The sequence below is a fragment of the Phascolarctos cinereus genome, unplaced genomic scaffold, assembly GCF_003287225.1.
Source record: "Phascolarctos cinereus isolate Bilbo 61053 unplaced genomic scaffold, phaCin_HiC Scaffold_5;HRSCAF=322, whole genome shotgun sequence".
NCBI classification, from domain to species: domain Eukaryota; kingdom Metazoa; phylum Chordata; class Mammalia; order Diprotodontia; family Phascolarctidae; genus Phascolarctos; species Phascolarctos cinereus.
Genome location: NW_027555958.1, coordinates 276,859,634 through 276,881,708, shown reverse-complemented (window position 1 = coordinate 276,881,708; position 22,075 = coordinate 276,859,634). Strand labels below are relative to the sequence as shown.

Below are 22,075 nucleotides of genomic sequence, written 5' to 3'. Positions count from 1 at the left end.
AAATATCATCTTTCCATGCAGAATGTAAACAGTTCAACCTTAATAAGTCTCTTAAGATTTCTCTTTTCTATTTACCTTTTCATGTTTCTCTTGAATCTTGTATCTGGAAGTCAAATTTTCTATTCAGCTCTGGTCTTTTCATCAAGAATGCTTGAAAGTCCTCTATTTCACTGAATGACCATTTTTTCCCCTGAAGGATTATACTCAGTTTTGCTGGGTAGGTGATTCTTGGTTGTAATCCTATCTCCTTTGCCCTCTGGAATATTATATTCCATGCTCTGTGGTCCTTTAATGTAGAAGCTGCTAAATCTTGAATTATCCTGATTGTGTTTCCACAATACTTGAATTGTTTCTTTCTGGCTGCTTGTAATATTTTCTCCTTGACTTGGGAACTCTGGAACTTGGCTACAATATTCCTAGGAGTTTTCCTTTGGGGATCTCTTTCAGGAGGAGATCGGTGGATTCTTTCAATTTCTATTTTGCCCTCTGGTTCTAAAATATCAGGGCAGTTTTCCTTGATCATTTCTTGAAAGATGATGTCTAGGCTCTTTTTTTGATCATGGCTTTCAGACAGTCCAATAATTTTTAAATTCTCTCTCCTGGTTCTATTTTCCAGGTCAGTTGTTTTCCAATGAGATATTTCACATTATTTTCTAAGTTTTCATTCTTTTAGATTTCTTTTACAATGTCTTGATTTCTCATACAGTCACTAGCTTCCAATTGCTCCATTCTAATTTTTAAGGAAGTATTTTCTTCAGTAATCTTTTGGACTTCCTTTTCCATTTGGCCAATTTTGCTTTTTAAAGCATTCTTCTCCTCATTGGCTTTTTGGACCTCTTTTGCCATTTGGGTTAGGCTATTTTTTAAGACGTTATTTCCTTCAGTACTTTTTTGGATCTCCTTTAGCAAGCTGTTGACTTGTTTTTCATGATTTTCTTGCATCACTCTCATTTCTCTTCCCAGTTTTTCCTCTACTTCTCTTACTTGCTTCTCAAAATCCTTTTGAGCTCTTCCATGGCCTGGGACCAATTCATATTTTTCTTGGAGGCTTTGGATGTAGGAGTTTTGACTTTGTTGTCTTCTTCTGGTTGTATGTTTTGATCTTCTTTGTCACCAAAGTAAGATTCTATGGTCTGATTCTTTTTGTGCTGCTTGCTCATGATCGGAGCCAATTACTTGAGTTATAAATTCTTTGTTAAGGTAGGAGTCTGCTTCCAGTGTGGAGAATGTACTGTCCCAAGCTTCAGGGGTTTTATGCAGCTGTTTTCAGAGATACTTCTACGTATCTGTAAATTTTCAGTTCTTCCAAGGTGCTATGATCAGGGGCGAGGTATTTACTTCTTCCCTGGCCTGTTCTCTGGTCTATAAGTGACCACAAGTACTCTTTTCTGTCTGGAAACTGTGAGAAGGATTCTCTCTTGACAGCCACTACAAGCTCCAACACACCAGTGCTTCTCCTTGCCCCAGGACTGCCACCCAGAACTGTTACCCAGATACAATCATAGGTAAAGCAAGAGAACCCTGGCTCAGTACCAGCAGAGAGATCCCTGCAATGCCCCTCTGATCAGCCAGTCGATTGTCCCTCAGTCTGTTGGCCAAAAGCTTTGGAAGCAGCCACCGTCCCAGGGCCATACTCTCGGACTGGGGCTGGGACCCCATGCTTCTCTCTCACCACAGACACAGACTTTTCCTATTGACCTTCTAAGTTGTCTTTGGCATTCATGGGTTGAGAAGTCTGGAAATCGCCATAGCTGCCTGCAATTCAGTCCTCTGAGGCCTGCTCCAGGTTCACTGAGGCCTGGTCTTTTCCTATGCACCCACACTGAACTGCGTTCCTCTCCCAGCCTGGAGCAATATACCTTTCTGATCAACCATCCAGGTTGTCTTGGGCTGGAAATTTGTTCCCCTCTGTCTTTTTGTGGGTTCTGCTGCTTTAGAATTTGTTTAGAGCCTTTTTTTACAGGTATTTGGAGGGGTTTGGGGGAGAGCTCAAGCAAGTCATTGCTTTTACTCCACCATCTTGGCTCCTCCAAATCTTATCAAACTTTTAAAGAACAATTAATACCAATATTACATAAGTTATTCTCAAAAGTGAGAAAGAAAGCACCCTAGTAAAATCCTTCTATGAGACAAATATAATCCTAATACTTAAATTAGAGAAGGATAAAACAGAGGACAATTATATACTAATATGAAATTCAAAAACTTTAAATAAAAGCTCATCAGGCTACAGAGATTTATCTAAGAAATCATTCATTATGATCAATCTGGATTTATACTAGAGATGCAAGGATGGTTCAAAATGAGGAAAACAATTGACAGAATGAATCATATTAAAAGATAAAATGATCAAAAACAACATGATTAGCTCAACAGAGGCAGAAACAGCTATGACAAAATACAACACTTATTTATGCTAAAAATCATACAAAGTATAGACACAGAAATAACTTTTTCAATATCATAAAAAGTTCTATCTAAAACCAAAAGTAAGCATAATATGCAATCAAGATACACTGGAATCTTCTGCAATAAATGTGGGACTAGAGTAAGGATGTATATTCTCCTCACTCTTATTTGATATAATAGTTCTTGCAATGTTAGCAATAGCAATAAGACAAGAGAAAGAAACTAAGGAGTAAATAATATAATGGTTTACTTAGAAACTCCTAGGGCATAAGCAAAGATATTAATTGAGATAATTAATAACTTTAGTAAAGTTGCAGGCTACAAAATAAACATTTTAAAAATTTACTGAATTTCTATATAATACTTACAAAATCCAAGGACTCAATAGAAAAGGAAATCTCATTTCAAATGACTATAAACTGCATAAAGCATCTGTGGATCAATCTACCAAGGCAACAAAAAAAAAACTTGTATAGCTTCAATTACAAAGTGCTCCTCAAAGAATTAAAGAACAGCTTAAATATTTGGAGGAATATTTAGTGATCATGACTAGGCCATGAAAATGTAATAAAAATGGAAGTTTATTTATGTCTCTAATGCTATATTAGTCAAACTAACAAAGGAATACTTTATCAAAATTGGTAAAATGATAACATAAGACTTAGAATATGAAGGGAAATTATGGAAAGAAGTAGAGACCTCAAACTATATTACAAAGCAGCAACCATCAAAACCATCTGGAATTTAAAAAAAAGAGGAGATTAATGGAACAGACTAGACAAAGGAGAATCAGAAACAATGGAATGCAATAATCCAGTATTTGTTAAAGTAGAAAATATAAATTGTTTAGGAAACTACTCTCTATTTGATAAAAATTGTCGGGAAAACTTGGAAAGCAGTGTGGCATAGATTAGGCTTGTACCAACACTTTATACCATTTTCCACAAAACATTCAAAATGGATAAATGACCTTAATATTAAAGATCTTACTATTAAAAATTTAGAAGAGAAGCAGATCATATACCTCTCACAGCTATGGGTAGGTGATCTATTCTTAACCAAACAAAGAATAAGGCAATCGAAGTCTATTAGTGAGTTCCCTGTGGATCCCCAATGCTTTCTTCTGAAGAATCTAATTGTTCTTCTTATTGAAATGATTTCACTTTGAGTCTTGGATCCTTAATTATCCCCTATCTTTCCTAGGCTGACTTCCCCTGAGGCACTTTACTCCATTGGATACTATCTAGTCTTCCTCTAAGTCTTCTAAATCAGTTTTTTTCCATCAGGTTATATAGAGATTTAAATCAACTTATATTAAAACAAAATAAAAAACAAAGTCAAAATAGATAACTTCGTAGAGATGAAACTAAAAACATTCTGCACATATAAAATGAATGCACCTAGGATAAAAAGGGAAGTGGCTGATGGGGAAATAAAAACAACTTTGTATCAAATTTCTCTGAACAGGGTTTGGTATCCAAGATAAAGAAACAATAAACAAAAATATGTAAAACCAATAGCCATTCCCTCTATAGATGACTGGTCAAAGGATATAAACAAACAGTTATTAAAAGAATTGCAAACTATTAACAACCACATGAAGGAACTCCAAATAATTAATAAGAAAAATGTAAATTAAAACAATCCTGAAGTTTCATTTTGTGTCCTAAGTTGTCAAAGATTGACAAAAGATGGGTGTTGTTAATGTTGGAGGGGTTGTGGGAAGACAGTTATATTGATGCATTGTTGGTGCAGCTAAGACTCAGTACAATCATTTTGGAAAGCAATTTGGAATTATGGAAATAAAGTAACTAAAACGCTCATAACCTCTGACCTAGATGTTACATTACTTGGCTTATAACCTAAGGAGGCCATTGACAAGAAAATCTCTATATATACTGCAATATTTATAAGTGCATTTTTTCTGATAGTAAAGAATTGGAAACAAAATAGAGGCACATTGATTGGGGAACGGCTAAACAAATTGTAGTATATGGATGTAATGGAATATTATTATTGTGCTGTAAAAATGATAAATGTGATAAATATAGAGAAGCATGAAAAAATCTACATGAACTGATGCAAAGTGAGGTAAGTAGAACCAAGGAAACAATTAGTATAACAATGTAAACAGAAATAACCACATATATACAAATCAAAAGTAAAAGTTATAAATTGAATTCCAAATTTCCCCTCTTTCTCCTAGCCCTTCCTTGAGAAGGCAAGCAATTTGATATTGATTACACATATGCAATCATTCAAAACGCTTCCATATTAAAAGTGTTGCAAAAGAAAATGCAGATCAAAACCAAGCAAGCAATCACCCAACCAACCAACCTCAGGAATAATAAAGTAAAAAAAAAAAAAGCATGATTCAATCTGCATTCAGACTCCATCAGTTTTTCTCTGGGGTGGATAGCATTTTTCATCATAAGTCCTTTGGAATTGTTTTGGAACACTGTGGTGCTGAGAAGGCTAAGTCATTCACAGTTGGTCATCATACAATATTGCTATTACTGTGTATTCTCCTCATTTCACTTTCCATCAGTTCCTCTAAGGCTTCCTAGGTTTTTCTGAAAGCATCATGCTCATCATTTCTAATAGCACAATAGTATTCCATCACAATCATATACTAGAACTTGTTCAGCCATTCCCCAATGGATGGGTACCCCTTCAATTTCCAATTCTTTGCCACTACAAAAAGAGCTGCTATAAATTTTTTTGAACATATAGGCCCTTTTCCTTTTCTTTTGATTTTTTTGAGGTACAGAGCTACTTGTGGAATAGCTTAGTGAAAGAATATGCACAGTTTTATAGCCCTTTAGGCATAGTTCCAAATTGTTCTTCAGCATGGTTAGATCAGTTCACAACTCCACCTACAATCATTTTGTTTTTGTTCAGTTGTTGCAGTTGCGTCTGACTTTTTATAGCCCCATTTGGGGTCTTCTGGGAAAAGATACTGGAGTGGTTTTCCATTTTCTTTTCCAGCTCATTTTACAAATGAGGAAATTGAGGGAAACAGGGTTAAGTGACTTGCCCAGGGTCACACAGCTAGTAAGTGTCTGAGGCCAGATTTGAACTTAGGAAGATGAGTCTTCTTGACACCAGGCATAATGTTGCATCAGTGTCCTAATTTTTCCACATCTCCTCTACCATCTGTCACTTTCCTTTTCTGTCATATTGCTCAATCCGACAGGTGCAAATTGGTACCTTAGATTTGTTTTAATTTGCCTTTCTCTAATCAATAGTGATTCAGAGTATTTTTATATTACTATAGATATTTTATTTCTTCTTCTGAAAACTGTCTGTTCATATCCTTTGACCATTTATCAATTTGAAAATGACTTGTATTCTTATAAATTTGACTCAGTTCTTTGTGTATTTGAGAAATGAAGCCTTTAAAAGAGGAACTTAATGTAAAATTCTCCTCCCCCACCCCAGTTTCCTGCTTCTCTTCTAATCTTGGCTGCATTGGTTTTATTTATGCAAAACCTTTTTTAGTTTGATATAATCAAAACTGCCCATTTTTAATCTCTTAATGTTCTTTGCCTCTTGTTTGATCATAAATTCTTCCTTTATGCATAAATCTGACAGGTGAAATATTCTACACTCCTTAATTTGCTTGTGATACCACCTTTTAAGTGTAAACCATGTGCCTATTTTGACAGTACTTTGGTATACAGTGTAAGATATTGGTCTATACCTAGTTTCTGCCAAACTACTTTTTAGTTTCCCAGAAATTTTTGTCAAAAAGTGATTTCTTGTTCCTAAAGCTTGGATCTTTGAGTCTGTCAAACACTAAATTACTGTAGTCATTTACTACTGTGTATTGTGTACCTAATCTATTCTAATGATCCGCCATGATATTTCTTAGCCAGGTTCAGATTCTTTTGATGATTACTATTTTGTAATATAATTTGAGATATGGTACTGTTAGAACATCTTTCACTTTTTTTTCATTGATACTCTTGACCTTTAGTTCTTCCAGATGAATTTTGTTATTATTTTTCTTATCTCTGTAAAATCATTTTTGGTAATTTGATTGGTATGGCACTGAATAAGTAAATTAATTTAGGTAGAATTATTATATTAGCTTGGCTTACCCATGAGCAATTACTATTTCACCAATTGTTTAGATATGACTTTGTGTGAAAAGTGTTTTGCAATTGTGTTGCACAGCTCCTGGGCTTATCTTGGGAGGTAGACTCCCAAGTATTTTATATTATCTGTCATTATTTTCAATGGAATTTCTTTTTTTATCTCTTCCTGTTAGACTTCATGGGTAATATACAGAAATGTTGATGATTACTGTGGGTTTATTATATATCTTGTAATTTTGCTAAAGTCATTAATTGCTTAAACTAGTTTTTTTAGTTGATTCTCTATGCCTACCAGTATATCATCTTCAAAGAGTGAGTTTTGTTTCCTCACTGCCTATTCTAATGCCTTCAATTTCTTTTTCTTGTCTTATTGCTATAGCTAGCATTTCTAGAACAATATTGAATAACAGTGCTGATAATACGCATCATTCCTTCATCCTTGATCTTACTGGGAAGGCTTCCAGCTTATCATCATTATAGATAATGCTTTCTGATAATTTTAGAGAGATACTACTTTTCATTTTAAGAAAATCTCCATTTACTCCCATGCATTCTAGTGTTTTTAATAGGAATGAGTGTTGTATTTTGTCAAAGATTTTTTTCTGCACCTACTGAGATAATCATAAGATTTCTGTTTATGTTGTTATTGATATGGCCAATTATGGTGATATTTTTCCTAATATTGAACCAGCTCTGTATTCATGGTATAAATCCCACCTGGTCATAGTATATGATCTTTGTTATATGTTGCTGTAATCTTCTTGCTAGTATTTTATTTAAAAGTTTTGCATCAATATTCATTAGGGAAATTGGTCTATAGTTTTCTTTCTCTGTTTTGACTCTTCCCAGTTTAGATATCAGCACAATATTTGTGTTGTAAAAAAATTTAAAAAAAAATTTGGTAGGACTCCTTCTGAGCCTATTTTTCAAAACAATTTATGGAGTATTAAAATGAATTGTTCTTTAAATGTCTGATAGATTTCACTAGTGAATCTATCTGGTCCTAGGGATGTTTTCTTAGGGAGCTCATTGATGGCTTGTTTAATTTATTTTTCTAAGATATGGTTATTTAAGTATTCTATTTCCTGTTAATCTAGGCAATTTATATTTTTATAAATATCCATCCATTTAACTTAGATTGTTAGATTTATTAGCATAAAATTGAGCAAAATAGCTCCTTTGAGAAAATTTTCCTCTTCACTGGTGGTGAATTCACCCTTTTCATTTTTGGTACTGGTAATTTGGTTTTCTTTTTTTTCTCATCAGATTAACCACTGATTTCTCCATTTTATTGCTTTTACCCCCACAGCTCCTAGTTTTATTAGTTTAAATTTCTTTTAACTTTCAATTTTATTCATTTCTCCTTTGATTTCAGATTTTTCAGGATTTTCAATTTGGTGTTTAATTGGGGATTTAAAATATGTTCCTTTTCTAGCCTTTTTAGTTACATGCCCAATTCATTGATCTACTTTATTTATTTATTTGATTTTATTGATGTAAGCATTTATAGATAGAAATTTTCCCCTAAGTACTGCTTTGGTATGTTGTCTCACTGTTATTATTCTCTTTAATGACATTATTGACTGATTCTATGATTTGTTCTTTGACCCACTCATTCTTTAGGATTAGATTGCTTATTTTCCAACTAATTTTTAATCTATGTTTCTATGACTCTTTATTGAATGTCATTTTTATTGCATTATGATCTGAAAAGGACACATTTAATATTTCTACTTTTCTGAATTTGGCTGTAAGGTTTTTATGCTCTAATTTTTGTATACATCCCATGTACCACTGAGAAAAAGGTATATTCCTTTTTATTCCCACTCAATTTTCTCTAAAGGTCTACCACATCTAACGTTTCTAAAATTCTATTCATCTTCTCAACTTCTTTCTTAATTATTTTATGGTTATATTTATTGAGTTCTGAGATTGCGAGTTGAGGTCCCCCACTAGTATAGTTTTATTATCTATTTCCTCCTGAAATTCATTTAACTTTTCCTTTAAGAATCTGGGTGTTATGCCATTTGGTACATATATGCTTAGTATTGATATTACTTCAGAAATACCTTTTTTTAATGGCACCTTTTAGTAAAATGTAGTTTCCCTGTTTATCTCTTTTAATTAGATCTGTTTTTGCTTTTGCTTTGTCTGAGATCATGCTTGCTATCCCTACCTAGCATAATAGATTCTGATCCAGCCCTTTCCGTTTACTTTCTCTGTGTTTCTTTGCTTCAATGTGTTTTTAATAAACATATTGTAGGATTCTGGCTTTGAATTCACTCTGCTATTTGCTTCTGTGTTATGGGTAAGTTCATCCCATCACATTCATATCATCACATTCACAGTTATGATTATTAACTGTGTATTTCCTTCCAACCTGCTTTCCCTGAATCTACTCTCCCTTCTATCAGCCCCACTCCCCTTCTCTTATCACATTCTTTCCCTTCTTCCCTGTAGGGGAATAAATTTCTGAGTGTATATGTTATTCTCTCTTTGAGACAATTCTGATGAGAGTAAGTTTCAAGCATTGCCTGGCACAGTCCATTCCTCCCACCCCGACCCCAAATCTTTACTTCCATTGTAAAAGCTTTCTTGCCTCTTTTATGCATTATAATTTATCCCGCTCTACCTCTCCCTTGATCCTTTCCCCAATGCATCCCTCATTCTTACCCCTTAATTTTTTTTCATCTCAACCCATTATAGTCAACTCACACCTGTGCCCTCTGTCTATGTACACTCCTTCTAACTGCCCTAATAATGATAAAGTTCTTAATTAAAAGTTACATGTATCATCTTTCTATATAGGAATACAAACAGTTTCATTTTATTAAATCCCTTATGATTTCTCCTTCATACTCAGCTTTTTATGTTTCTCTTAAGTCTTGTATTTGAGTATCAAATTTTCTATTCATCTCTGGTCTTCTCATGAGGAATGCTTGAAAGTCCCATATTTCATTAAATGTCCACTTTTTCCTCTGGAGGATTTCACTCACTTTTTCTGGGTGATTGTTGGATGTAATCCTAATTCCTTGCCTTCCAGAATATCATATTCCACGTCCTCCAACCCTTTAATGTGGAAGCTTCTAAATCTTGTGTGGTGCTGACTGTGTATCCATAATATTTGAATAGTATTTCCTGGCTGCTTGCAATATTTTCTCAAACTTGGAGCTCTGGAATTTGGCTATAGTATTCCTGGGAGTTTTTATTTTGGGATCTTTTTCAGGAGGTGATTGGTGGATTCTTTCAGTTTTTACTTTACCCCTAGATCTAAAATACTGGGGCAGTTTTCCTTGATGATTTCTTGAAATATGATGTGTAGGCTCTTTTTTTTTTTGTCATGGCTTTCAGGTAGTCCAACAATTCTTAATTTCTCTCTCCTCAACCTATTTTCAAGGTCAGTTGCTAGAAAATTATTTCACCTGACCTTTTGTTGGTTCTGTCACTTCAAATTCAATTTGAGGCATTACTTTAGAGTTCTTTGGAGGAGAATTTGGGAGAGTTCAGCTGAGTGCCTCTTTACCTCACCATCTTGGCTCTTCATCCTATCCTCTTCTTTTTCTTTTTTGTTTTAAAAATTCCAATTTTTTTTCATAGGATGGCTCTCTGGGAAAAAAGAGTATTTGGAAAATATGGTGATGTAATAAACCAAAGTTATCAATTAAAAATGTATATTTTTTAGAGGTACAGAAAGCAACAAGGGAGAATTTTATTCTGAATCTGATTCTTACTAAGAAGAAGAAACTGCTTACTGGTATAGAAAGGATGATACAGTAGATGGGAAGTGACCATTCTATCCTTGAGTCTGTGATGGAGAAGAAGAAGAAATTGCTGTATAGCCTGATAGACTCTAGATTTTGGAAAAACTGATTCAAAGGACTTAGAGAAAGACTAGATAGGATCCAATGGAGTAAAGTGCTTCAGAGGAAGTCAGCTTGGGAAATATGGCAGATACTTATGAACCCTAGACTCAAAGAGAAACAATTTCAATGAGAAGAATACTGAGATCTTTCTGAAGAAAGCAAAGGGAACACAAAGGGAACTCATTAATCAAAATAAATTTAAATAAATAATGTTCAGAAGATGGAAGCAAGGCCACATGACTGAGTGAAACTCGAATGGCCCTACAACAAGCTGGTAAGGAAAGCTAAGCCCAATTTTTTTGAAAAAAATTCTTTTTTGCTTTTTAAAATTATACTAAAAGAGAAGGGAAGATTTAAAAAAAACAAGCTAATACGTTAGCTTGGAGCAAAATGGGATGATAATGACTTGCAAGAAAGAAGTTAGAGCTGCTCAATTTTCATGTCTTTGTTTTTACTACAAAGGAGAATGGACACTGGAAATAACACAATAAAAATGACTAAGTGGTATTTGCTACTCAAGATAATTAAGAATATAGTAAAGAGTACCTAATTGCCTTTGGTGAATTTGTATCACCTGGTTTAGATGATGATTTATATCCTTTCAAATAATTGGTATATGTGATTGCTGAACTATTGTTAATGATAATTGAAAGATCAAGGAAAATGGGTGAGGTGCTGTAAGATTGGAGAACAGATATTTTGATTTTCAGACAATGGAAAAGAATAGAATCTACAAAACATAGGTCAGTGAGCTTGACTTTCATTCTTGGGAAAATTCTAAAACATATCATTAAAGAGATAGTGAACACCTAGAAATAGAAACAGTGACTACAAAGAGCTTTTGTTGAGAACAGCTTATGCTACACTAACATCTTTTTGTCTTTTTAAAAAATAGGATAACTAAATTCATAGATGGCAGAAATTCTATAGATACAGATTCCCTGATTTTAGCCAGCCTTTTGACAAAGTGTCTAATAGTATTCTTGGGGAAAAGAGGAGATGTGGATTAAATGATAATACAAAAGGATACATAACTGTTTGGATGACTAGATTAAGAGCAGTTGTTAATGTCACCATGACAGGTAACCTCCAGTGCCGTATCCTAGGCATTTGTGTTTGGCCCTGTGCTGTTTAACATATTTTATCAATGACAGTATGCTCATCAAATTTATAGATTACATAACATTTATAGGTTACATTAGCTGATAGGGATAGCTAACACAGTAGATGACAGAATTAGGCTCCAAAAAGATGATGACAGGCCAGGTTTTGTATATGTTTTCTCTTTCTATGTTGTAAGCTCCTTGAGAGAAGGAACCAGATCTTATTTACCATTGTACTTTCACAGCATTTAGTAAGTGCTTGATAAATTTCTGCTGAATGAAAGCATCCTCTACTAAACTCCTAATCCACTGTGGAATTATGTTTTAGTGATGACTGGATTCTTAGTACACTTACATTTTACGTATAAGCATGATCCCCCCCCCAAAAAAAAGTAATTTTCTACTTTCACTATTTCTATTTCTTTCATATCTAATCATTCTTTCTTCTTTCTCCATAAGATATAAGAAAACATGATCTATCAAGGGCTAATACATTCTTCAATCTCAATATGAATATATGAAAACAATCTTTACTCATTGAAGTAGATTTTATAGTTCAGTTCTATATAACAATTTAATTTGTACCTGAACACAATAGCTATGCAACAAGAATTTATTAAATAATACTGTGTGTATGTACATCTAGTCTTACCTGTACTGGATGCCTAAAAAAAGAATGATGATTTTGGTTGCTTTGCTACTTATGGTGGATGGTTGTTTTAAAAAAAGTGGGGTGACAATTTTTGGTTGCTTTTCTGTGAAGTTAGCAAATATTGTCTAATTTAAAAATTCTTTGTGTTGTTTTGATATAATCTCATACAGAACATGTCAACTTTTTATAACTAATGTTGATAATACTTTCACATTAACTATCTAATATTATTTAAATTTTGCAAAAGACTTATAATACTGTATCACACAGTGATGCACTAGTTATGCCTAAGGAGTATATTTACTGATTTCAATCAGTCTTGGATATGATGGAGTGATAGGAATATCCAATTAAGACAAGGAAAATATTGAACACAAAGAATACCACCCAATAAGACCTGATGAAAACCAGCTTTTTGCTTTTAATTGAAAACATAGCAATTTTAAAATGACTTATTAGTTTTTTGTTTTAAAATCAAAAAACAGGATTTTTTTCTTTAATGAAAAGCAGAAACATTTAAAATGTTTTTACAAGTTACAAGTTAGAAAATAATTTTTTAGAAGCCCAGGAAACTGCCCCTTTGTAATTCTGTCAAGCCAAATTTTGATTTTTTATACAATACAGTTTTGGAACAATATTTGTTTGTTAAAAAGAGAGAAAATTTTCCTAGTAATTGATACAAATTTCAGTTGCCTGACTGACTGATATGATACTAGCTACTGTTATTGCAACTTTTTTGATAGGCAACAAAAGGAATAAAGATGATCATTTTGACATTTTTTAACTGCTTAAGCATACTCGTGAGCTTGCAGAAACTTCTAGCGAAAATGTAAAAAATTAATATGCTTATGCAACTTTCTAAATAGTTCTGATTATTCCTAAATAATTAAAATCTATACTCAAAAGGAATTAAGTGACATAAAATGCAGTTACAGCAGAAATAATAATGAAGGTGCAAATTGGACAAAACAGCTACAGTATCATAGAATTTTAGGTCTAGATAGGACTTTAGAAATTATGTACTCCTGTAACCCAGAAAGGCTAAATGACTTGCCCAAGGCCATACAGCTCTAGAAATCAGTGGTAGAACTACAGTTTTCCAATTCTTCATAACCCCATTTAGGGTTCTCTTGGAAAAAATACTGGAGTGGTTTGCCCATTTCCTTCTGCAGCTCATTTTATAGATAAGGAACTGTGGAAAACAACATTAAATGACTTGCCCAGGATCACACGGCTACTAAGAGTCTGAGGTCAGATTTGAACTCAAAAAGATGAGCCTTCCTGACTTCAGGCCCAACACTGTGTTACCTAGCTGCCTGAACAACAAGAAAAACAAAAAATCAGTAGTAGAACTACTACCAACTCCTAATCACCTGACTTACATTCTTATGTTCTTTTGACCACATCACAGTGTCTTACAGTTGATTCAATTCATTTTACTTCAAGAAACATTTACTGACTGCTTCTTTATGTCATATTATATACAATGTCATATATATACTATATTATATTCTTTATTATGTACCTAGTTATGTCATTCTTCTTCTCTATTACATATAGAATAAAGTTGAAATTATTTCTCCATTTAACATCCTCTAAAATATGGTGCCACCTTGCCTTTCCATCCCTATTACAAACTATACTCTAACCAAATGAGACCACTAGCTAACCACCTGAAACACTGCCTGTGCTTCACTGCCTTTGTCCCTGTTATTCTCTATGCCTAGAATATCATCACATCTCTATAGGATTTCCTACCCATCCTTTAAAATGAAACATAAATGCTACCTTCTCAATGACTCTTTGGTATTCCCTTAAGTAGTGGTCATCTCCATTCAAACTCTAACTCACAGACAGCACTTTGTTTCCCTCTCTTTAACGAACTGATCATATATTGTTTTGTTTTATAATTATCTGCATATGTGTCATCTTTCCAATTAGTCTGTTCAGTCCCACAAATGCAAAGATTATGTCTGTATGCTGTAGTTTGGATAAAGTTGTTTCCTTGAAGTTTAGTATAGTTGGTGGCATCAATAGCTGCCAGCTGAAACTGATACAGGGGAAGCTGGGAAGGTAGGCCCAGCCTCACACAAACAGGAAATAATACAGCAAACTGTGTGAAGTGTGTGGAACCCAGACCTTTACTCTTATGTTCATAGGACTAACAGCTTATGGAATCAAAATTGAAAAGGATCAGTGATTTTCTAATCCATCTGTACCTGAAAAAAATCTCCTTGACACACAAAATAATTCAGCCTTTGCTCAAAGATCTCAAGTGTGGGAGAATGATCTTTGGGGGTGGCCCATTTTACTGCTGGACAGCTTTGATCATTAAGAAGCTTTTCCTTCCATCAAACCTAAAAAGACCTCTGTAACTTGCATGCATTGTTAATAGTTCTCTCCTCTGGAGTGAAAAAGAACCAGACATTTCTATATATTGGTTTATCATATCCTTGAAGACACCCATTACATCCCAATCCCCCCATTCCTATTCCTAAATACCCCCACTCCCACTTCTTTTCCTGCATGATAAATATCCTTAATTCTGACAGTGGATCTTTACATCGCAAAAATTGGAGGCCTCTGTCCATCCTATCAAAAACTATGTTGTTTCATCTTTGTATATCTAGGATATATTTTGCTCTCAGACAACTTACCATTTAGAAGGGAGTTAAGATGTACAGTGAAATAATTATGACACAAATTAGAATATAATAAATACACAGAAGTAAAACATTATCAAGAGGTATTTGAAGATAGAAGCATCACTTCTGTCAATAAAGGGCTTTGTGGAGCAGGTGGTACATGAGTTGAGTCCTGAAGTGAGGGAAGGATTTCATCATGTGAAGAAGGGAAAGAGTTCGTTTGAAGCACAATAGTTATGAACATATGTATACAGGAGAAGTAGTAGAAAGAGTCAGCTGCCAGTGCTTTGATTTGGTTATAATGTGGAGTCTGTGAAGGGTAATGGTATGAAGTAAGGCTGGAAAGGTAAGTTCAATTGTAAGCTAATTGTAAGTTCCAACCTTCAATATAGTAGGGAATTTGTCTTTTATCCTGTACATAAAAGCAGCCACCAATGTATTTTGAGTAGGAGTGTGAGTGATAAACTCAGATCTGTGCATGAGAAACATTACTTCAGCAGTATTCAGAAAGATAAATAAGAGAGGGAAAAATTATAAGCAGGAAGGTTAGTTAGAAGACTACTACAATCACCCAGAGAATGGTAATGTGGGACTAAATATGGTGGTGGCAGAGGGAATGGAAAAGGGGACTCAGATATAAGAGATACTACAATAGAATAGTGGGTTATGGCAGATGTGAAAAGCTTACCTAATTAGCATTAACATGGGACAATGGAGTCTTTCTAAAATACAGTTCCTGATGTCTTGGCCATAGGACTTCTTCATAGATGCAACCTCAGAGAAATTAGTTCTTTGTCATTATTTCATGATCTAATCCCCAGTTAATAGGGTCCAAATTTTTATGCTCGATCCTACTTGAGAGTCAGAACTATTTTTTTGGGGTGGAGCTAGGCAGTGAGGTCTCTACTCATAAGCAGACAGTACTGTTTGACATGATTTCCTTCTTTTTTTTAAACTTATATTCCTCCTCTCCTTTTTTTTTTTTTTGGTGAGGCAATTGGGGTTAAGTGACTTGCCCAGGCTCACACAGCTAGTAAGTGTCAAGTGTCTGAGGCCACATTTGAACTCAAGTCCTCCTGACTCCAGGGCTGGTACTCTATCCTCTGTGCCACCTAGCTGCCCCAACAGTCAGTGCTATTACAGTGGGGTTCCAGTGCCTAGCAAAAAGAGGTGTGCTTTTTCACAATTCTTTTGTATTCTTTGAGCTAACTGAGTAACCTAAAGAATGTCAGAAAAATAAGAGCCATAATGACAAAATGAATCACATATAACCTCCTTAAATCCTTCTGAGAAGTGGGCAAAAGTGAAAATACTAAATAAACGAATAGGCACTAGACCTGTGGTTTCACCGATATAGGGAATCCCAGATGAAAAAAACTCCTTCTAACAATGCAACTTGTAGTTGGACTGTGCCTTTGAATTCATAAGGAACTCCCAAAGAGGAAACTCTTTTCAACAGTGTAGATTAGCACCTTCTCCACCAAGTATTATCTTGGAGATTTGCCTGGGGTGTGGAGAAATTAGAGGATTTACTTATAGGTTACATAGACAATAGCCTTGGAGACAAGACTAGAAATTTGGGGCTGGTTCTTTAACCACTATACTATGTTCTCTTTCTAGGGTCATTATAAAAATGACAAAAAAAACCCTTTGATAATAAAAAAAAGATTATCGGTTAAAACATTTAAAACTAAAAACCTATTGTAAAAACTGAGTATTTTTTTAAAAACCTATTTTATTTCATAATAGGCGTTTCTCCCCATTTCACTTTTTATTCTCCATTCTAAAAATACTGTTTTTTAAAAAATTTATACCCAATTTAAAAAACTGTAAAATAAAAACCAGTTTGATTCGAAATCATTTTAAACAAAAAAGGAGGGTTTGGTATATTCCATGACCCTGAGCACTATAAACTACCAAAAGTATACTTTCTCTTTACACAGAACCAAAAGTAAATTAGAATCCTACACAAAAAGTTGTTTTAGGTAAATCTTGAATAACACAGTTTTCAGTAACAATGCTAATAAGACTGCTGCTAAACTCCCTAGGCATTTTCATCTGTTTCTTCTTTTAGCAGGTCAAATAGGTCATCTTTTTGGTTTTCTTATTATTTATTTATTCTCCTCTGGCCATTCAAGGTTATTAATATGTTATTATTACTCTGGTTATCTGAAAAAGCTCTCCAATGAAATCCTCTTCTATTATCTTATTGTGGCATGGAGGTAACTTTGGGTTCTCCAAAGCCATGCACATAAGCCTTGACAGGTCCTCTCAAGTTGGAGTGGTTTTTAGTATAGAACACGTGATAGCCTATGTTTCTGGTCTGGCTTAGTTAAGTGCATTAGTTAATTTTTTTTTTTTTTGGCCATAGCAAATCAGGCAAAAATACAAACTGACTCATGGTTTCATGTAGTTCTTCATATTGCTGAGGTGATAGTGGCAGAGTAGCAAAAAAAAAATGGGTAGAACATACCAAACATTAATAGATATTAACTGTTAGTAATCTCAGATCCAATGACCAACTGACACTTGTGAAGGAATTGAATCATACACAGACAGACAACTGAAGAAGTGTCTTGGTACCCCTAAGTCACTAAAAAAAGAATTTAAGAAATATCTCTAATTTGTTGAGTATATCTCCATGGAGAAGTTATGGGAAAACGGAGAAGCCTGACTCTTGGTTTCTGAATTGCGGGCTTCCATCCTGGTTCTTCCCATTTGTGTGTTTGCTTCAAACCTGGCTCAAATATGACTGTCTGTTCCAGATTAGTCTTTATACTTTGTTAGCCCAGTTCCACATCTTCTATACCCAGCTCTTTGAGGCAGCACTATAGACATTGTCTTGCCCCAGACCTAGGCTATAGTACTAATCTTTTGTCTCTAATGGGAAATGATTACCTATATACAGAACAGTGACAAATAATGATTTCATATGTAAGAAAAACATGATCTCAACTGATAAATAAGTATCAGTCACTTCTGAAAGTAATGTTATTTAAAAATTAAGCTATTAAATGAAAATAATGGTTCCACTTGAAAATAGAGATTATCATATAAGCAAAGTAAAAAAGTCTAGGATAGCACAATAAAAGCAGAAAGTCTAAGAGAAGAGATGGCACCTGTTCCTGGGATTCCATCTCCCGGTGCTGCAGTTTTTTCTCTATGGAACGCATCTGAATGCTTTGGTTTTGCAGCTCATCTTGTAAAGCCTAAAATAAAATGAACCAGTGACAAAATAAACATGTGAAATTGGAGAAATAATTTGCAAGTAACCTGACAATAAAAATCATAGCTCTGTTGTTTCCTATCTTTGTTGTTTCTTAAAAGTGCAACTTAATAAAAATGACAAGCTTTCTCCTACTGTAAGAAAATGCAATATAAAGATATACGAAATAGCCAAATTAGGGCTGATGATTTGCTTTACAAAAGGGTTATTTACCTACATAAGGATTTATCACAGAATTCTTTTAAATAGTCAGTCCTTGCTACACATTTAAAATAGAAATTGATTTATAAAAACTGAACCTATCCAAAACTTTCTGTCAATTCAGCTAAACAATAACATTAAATATCTGCCATGTACAGAACTCTTTTATTATAGAAGGGGAATATAGAATTGTATTCATTTAAAACAAAAGGAAACTAGGTGGCTCACTGGACAGAGAATTGGACTTGGAGTTATTAATACCTGAATTCAGATCTGGCCTTGGACGTTTACTATTTGCGGGACCTTGAGCAAGTCTTATAATCTTTCTATGCCTCAGTTTCTTCACTGATAATGAGGATAATAACAACACCTACCTCCTAGGGTTGTTATGAGAATAAAATGAAATAATATTCATAAAGTCCAAAATTTAAGGTGCTATATAAATAATAGCTATTGTTATTACAATAAAATTACACCAATAAATATTTACTGTATAAACACTATACGTGTTCCTGGTTTGTAGTGGTATGTGCATAGCCTTTATCTCTATGAGGTCCCTTTATTCTTCTGTCGTGAGATGAGGAAAATAGTGGGGAGAGAATGCTAAGCATTAATGAGTTCATAGATTGTTAACACATATTAATTTAACTACTCTATGTGAAATCTTTGTGCAGTGGAAATAGTCAGAAGACTTGAGTTTGAATCCTGCCTCTGTCACTTGCTACCTGTGTGACCTAAGGCAAGTTACTTAAATTCTCTGGGTCTCAGTTTCCTCACATGTAAAATGAGGAGGTTGGACTAGGTGATTTCCAGTTCCAACCTGATGATACTACGATCTTACAAAAGCAGATTTGAAGCATGTATGGAGATGGAGATGACAAGGAAGCTGAGAAATAATTAAAATTATTTGTACTAATATGTATAATTATTTGCACACATACATTGTATCCTCTGCTAGACTGTACACTCCATAAGGCCAGTGATCGAGTCTTATTATCTTCGTATCCCCTGAATGCTACAAAAATAATAAGTGTCGAATAAATGTTGAATTGAATTGAATTATGGGTGAAATGTATGCTTTGTAATCAGAAATGAACTCTGATTTCATCTTACAAAATGAAAAAATTGGATGATAAAATAATTTCCATTATAAAATCTTTTCAATGAACTTGATCATCTGTTCTTTGACAATGAAGCTCTCTACCATTCAAATGGAATGATACTGTAACTATATTAATATGGAATTCTACAATAATATTTCATTTCCATAAAGATTTCAATTTATATGTGGCCCATAATGTAACTGAAGTGCTAGGGTATAAAAATTACTGATTGTCAACATAGAGAAGGTAGTCATATCTAACAGGAATCTGAATTCCCCCATCCTGTAACCTTTTTTTTTTTAAGTGCCTCAAATACATTACACTTCAGGAAGATGATAGGAATATTTTGATAGTTTAGAATAATGGAACTGGTCTTGGATTTAGAAGACCTGGGTTCCAGCCTGGGCTCTACCTGTTATTAGTTATGTGATCTTTGGCAAGTCACCTAACTTGTTTGGATAATCAATTTTTTCATCTATAAAATAAGGATAATAATTCTGCTTCACGAGGTTCACAAGAAGTGTTTCTTAAACCTTAAAGTATTACATATGAGTTAAGGTAAAACAATATTTACTCCATTTTTGAATTTTGAAACTGTAGACATTAAAACATTAAATTTCAAATCATAATTCAGGACAAGAATCTTAGAACTAGAAGAGAGACTTTAAAGCTGAATTCATTCAGTCCCTTAACAATGAGTCAGTCCACAAGAGGGTGGAGGAGGGAACACACATTTAATAAGCTCCTACTACCTGTTATGCACTGTCCTAAGAGCTTTACAAATATTTCATTTGAACCTCACAACAGGAAGGTACTACTATTATATCCATTTCACAGTTGAGGGAAACTGAGGCAGTCAGAAGTTAAGTGACTTGCCTGGGTTCACACAGTGTCTAAGGACAGGTGTGAATTCAGGTCTTCCTGTCTCCAGGCCTAGCACTCTATCCACTGTACCACCTAACTGTCTCTATTAAGTATCGCTTATGTATTTAAGCTAAGCTGCTAGATGGCTCAGCCTGGAGTGAGGAAGAATTGAGTTCAAATCCAGGCTCAGACCCTAACTAGTTGTGTGATGCTGGGCAAGTCACTTAGCCTCTGTTTGCCTTAATCCACTGGACAAGGAAACGGCAAACTAACAGAAAATGGTCCACAGAGTCATGCAGCGGCAGACATGACTGAAGGATTGAACAACAATGTATTAGGCACTATGTTAGGTACTGGCGATAAAAAAAAATGAAGCAGTCATTCTCTTTAAGGAACTTAGTCTATTAGGGAAGAAAACATGTACATATTTAAGTACATATAGAATATATCTAAAATAGATATGTTTGTTTTGCTAGATAAAGACAGGTCGCAGCAGGTTGGTGACTTGCTTCATTTTACTGAGCTAGTTAGTGGCAGAATTGAAATTAGAAGTCAATTTTCATTTCAGTGCTTTTTTTAATTATACCAGGCTGCCTACCCAATGACTATGTTGAGATATAAACAACTATTCAGTAGCACAATTAGGATCCTTGGCCCCATGTAAGTTCTTAAAACCCACATTTTCATTCGTAAGCTTTAAATTTAGCATTCAACAACAACAAAAAATCATGCTTTTTCCAGTTTACAAAAAAAAAAATCTGGATAATTAGGGAATTTGCTAACCAACATCAGAGTAAGAGTGTAAATTAAAGCATATTTTGAACAACTAAACTGTTCAGAGTACAAAATTAATGTCTTTACTAAATATGCTATTAATTTGAATCACCACTGAAAAGACAATTTCTTTCTCCCAATTAAACTGGCTTTTAAATCTTGTACAATAAATTCCTTGTTGTAAGTCTAAATCACACTTGACCTTAAGGAGTGCTTTTACATTGGGCTGTGAACGATGACATGAAATAATTTGTTTTCCAGGGCAGATATTCTACACTTCCCAATGCACAAAAAAATATAAATAAGATATTAAGCTTTATTCTACCAAAGAACATATACCACAATTCTCAAAAAAAGAGGAATGGACACATGATACAATGGCAATGATTAATTGAAATTAAAGTGTAAATATTCCTTATTGTTAAAATGAACACTTGCAGGCAAACCACATTATCTTAGTAGTCAATGTATCTGATACCCAATGCCTTTGAAACTACTCATTGTTTCCATGTTGGTACAGAAAAAATTAGTGCCATATTTAATAATACTATCATTGATAATCTAACTTCAAGCAAGCAGAGTTTATAGACAAAATTAGTAAGATATTAAAGTTTTGTTTCATTCAAAATAGAAGCTTCCGGAACATAGCTCTAAATCAACTGAACAAGCATGAAATGTTGCAAATGTAAACTTTCTGGTGCTACCAAATAAATGAAAAAAGTTCCAAAGTAACTTATATTGTATTTTTGAAAGTTGTCTAATAGGGAGAGCTTTTAGTTAGGCATTAATAAATATTTGTTAAATGAATGAATGAATTAGTGAAGATAATGATGAAGATATCAGTCTTTTTTTCTGGTATACAATTACCATTCATTCATTTAATCATGCACACATACAGTAAACACAGAAGTGGACCTACCCTTAAGAAGCTTATAGTCTACAAAACAAATCTGTGAATTTGAAAATTTCCCATTCCTATTAATAATATACTGTCCTTTGTATAAGCAGAAAATGCTACTGTTCCAGGGAAAAATTTAGTGCATAAGCTTTGATTTGTTTTCATGTAGTAGTTATGGATTTTTGCTAATTCATCTTCAGACTTTTTTCCAGCAATGATGTACTGGAAGAGGGACAG

General features: G+C 34.0%; 1 protein-coding gene across 1 annotated transcript in view; it reads right to left on the bottom strand.

Annotated features, from left to right (window-relative positions):
* The window catches only part of CEP112 (centrosomal protein 112), a 460,933-nt gene that overhangs the window by 50,905 nt on the left and 387,953 nt on the right, over positions 1–22,075 (bottom strand). Inside the window, 1 exon segment of the mRNA XM_021000956.2 lies at positions 17,892–17,981. Coding sequence (XP_020856615.1) covers positions 17,892–17,981 — 90 coding nt within the window.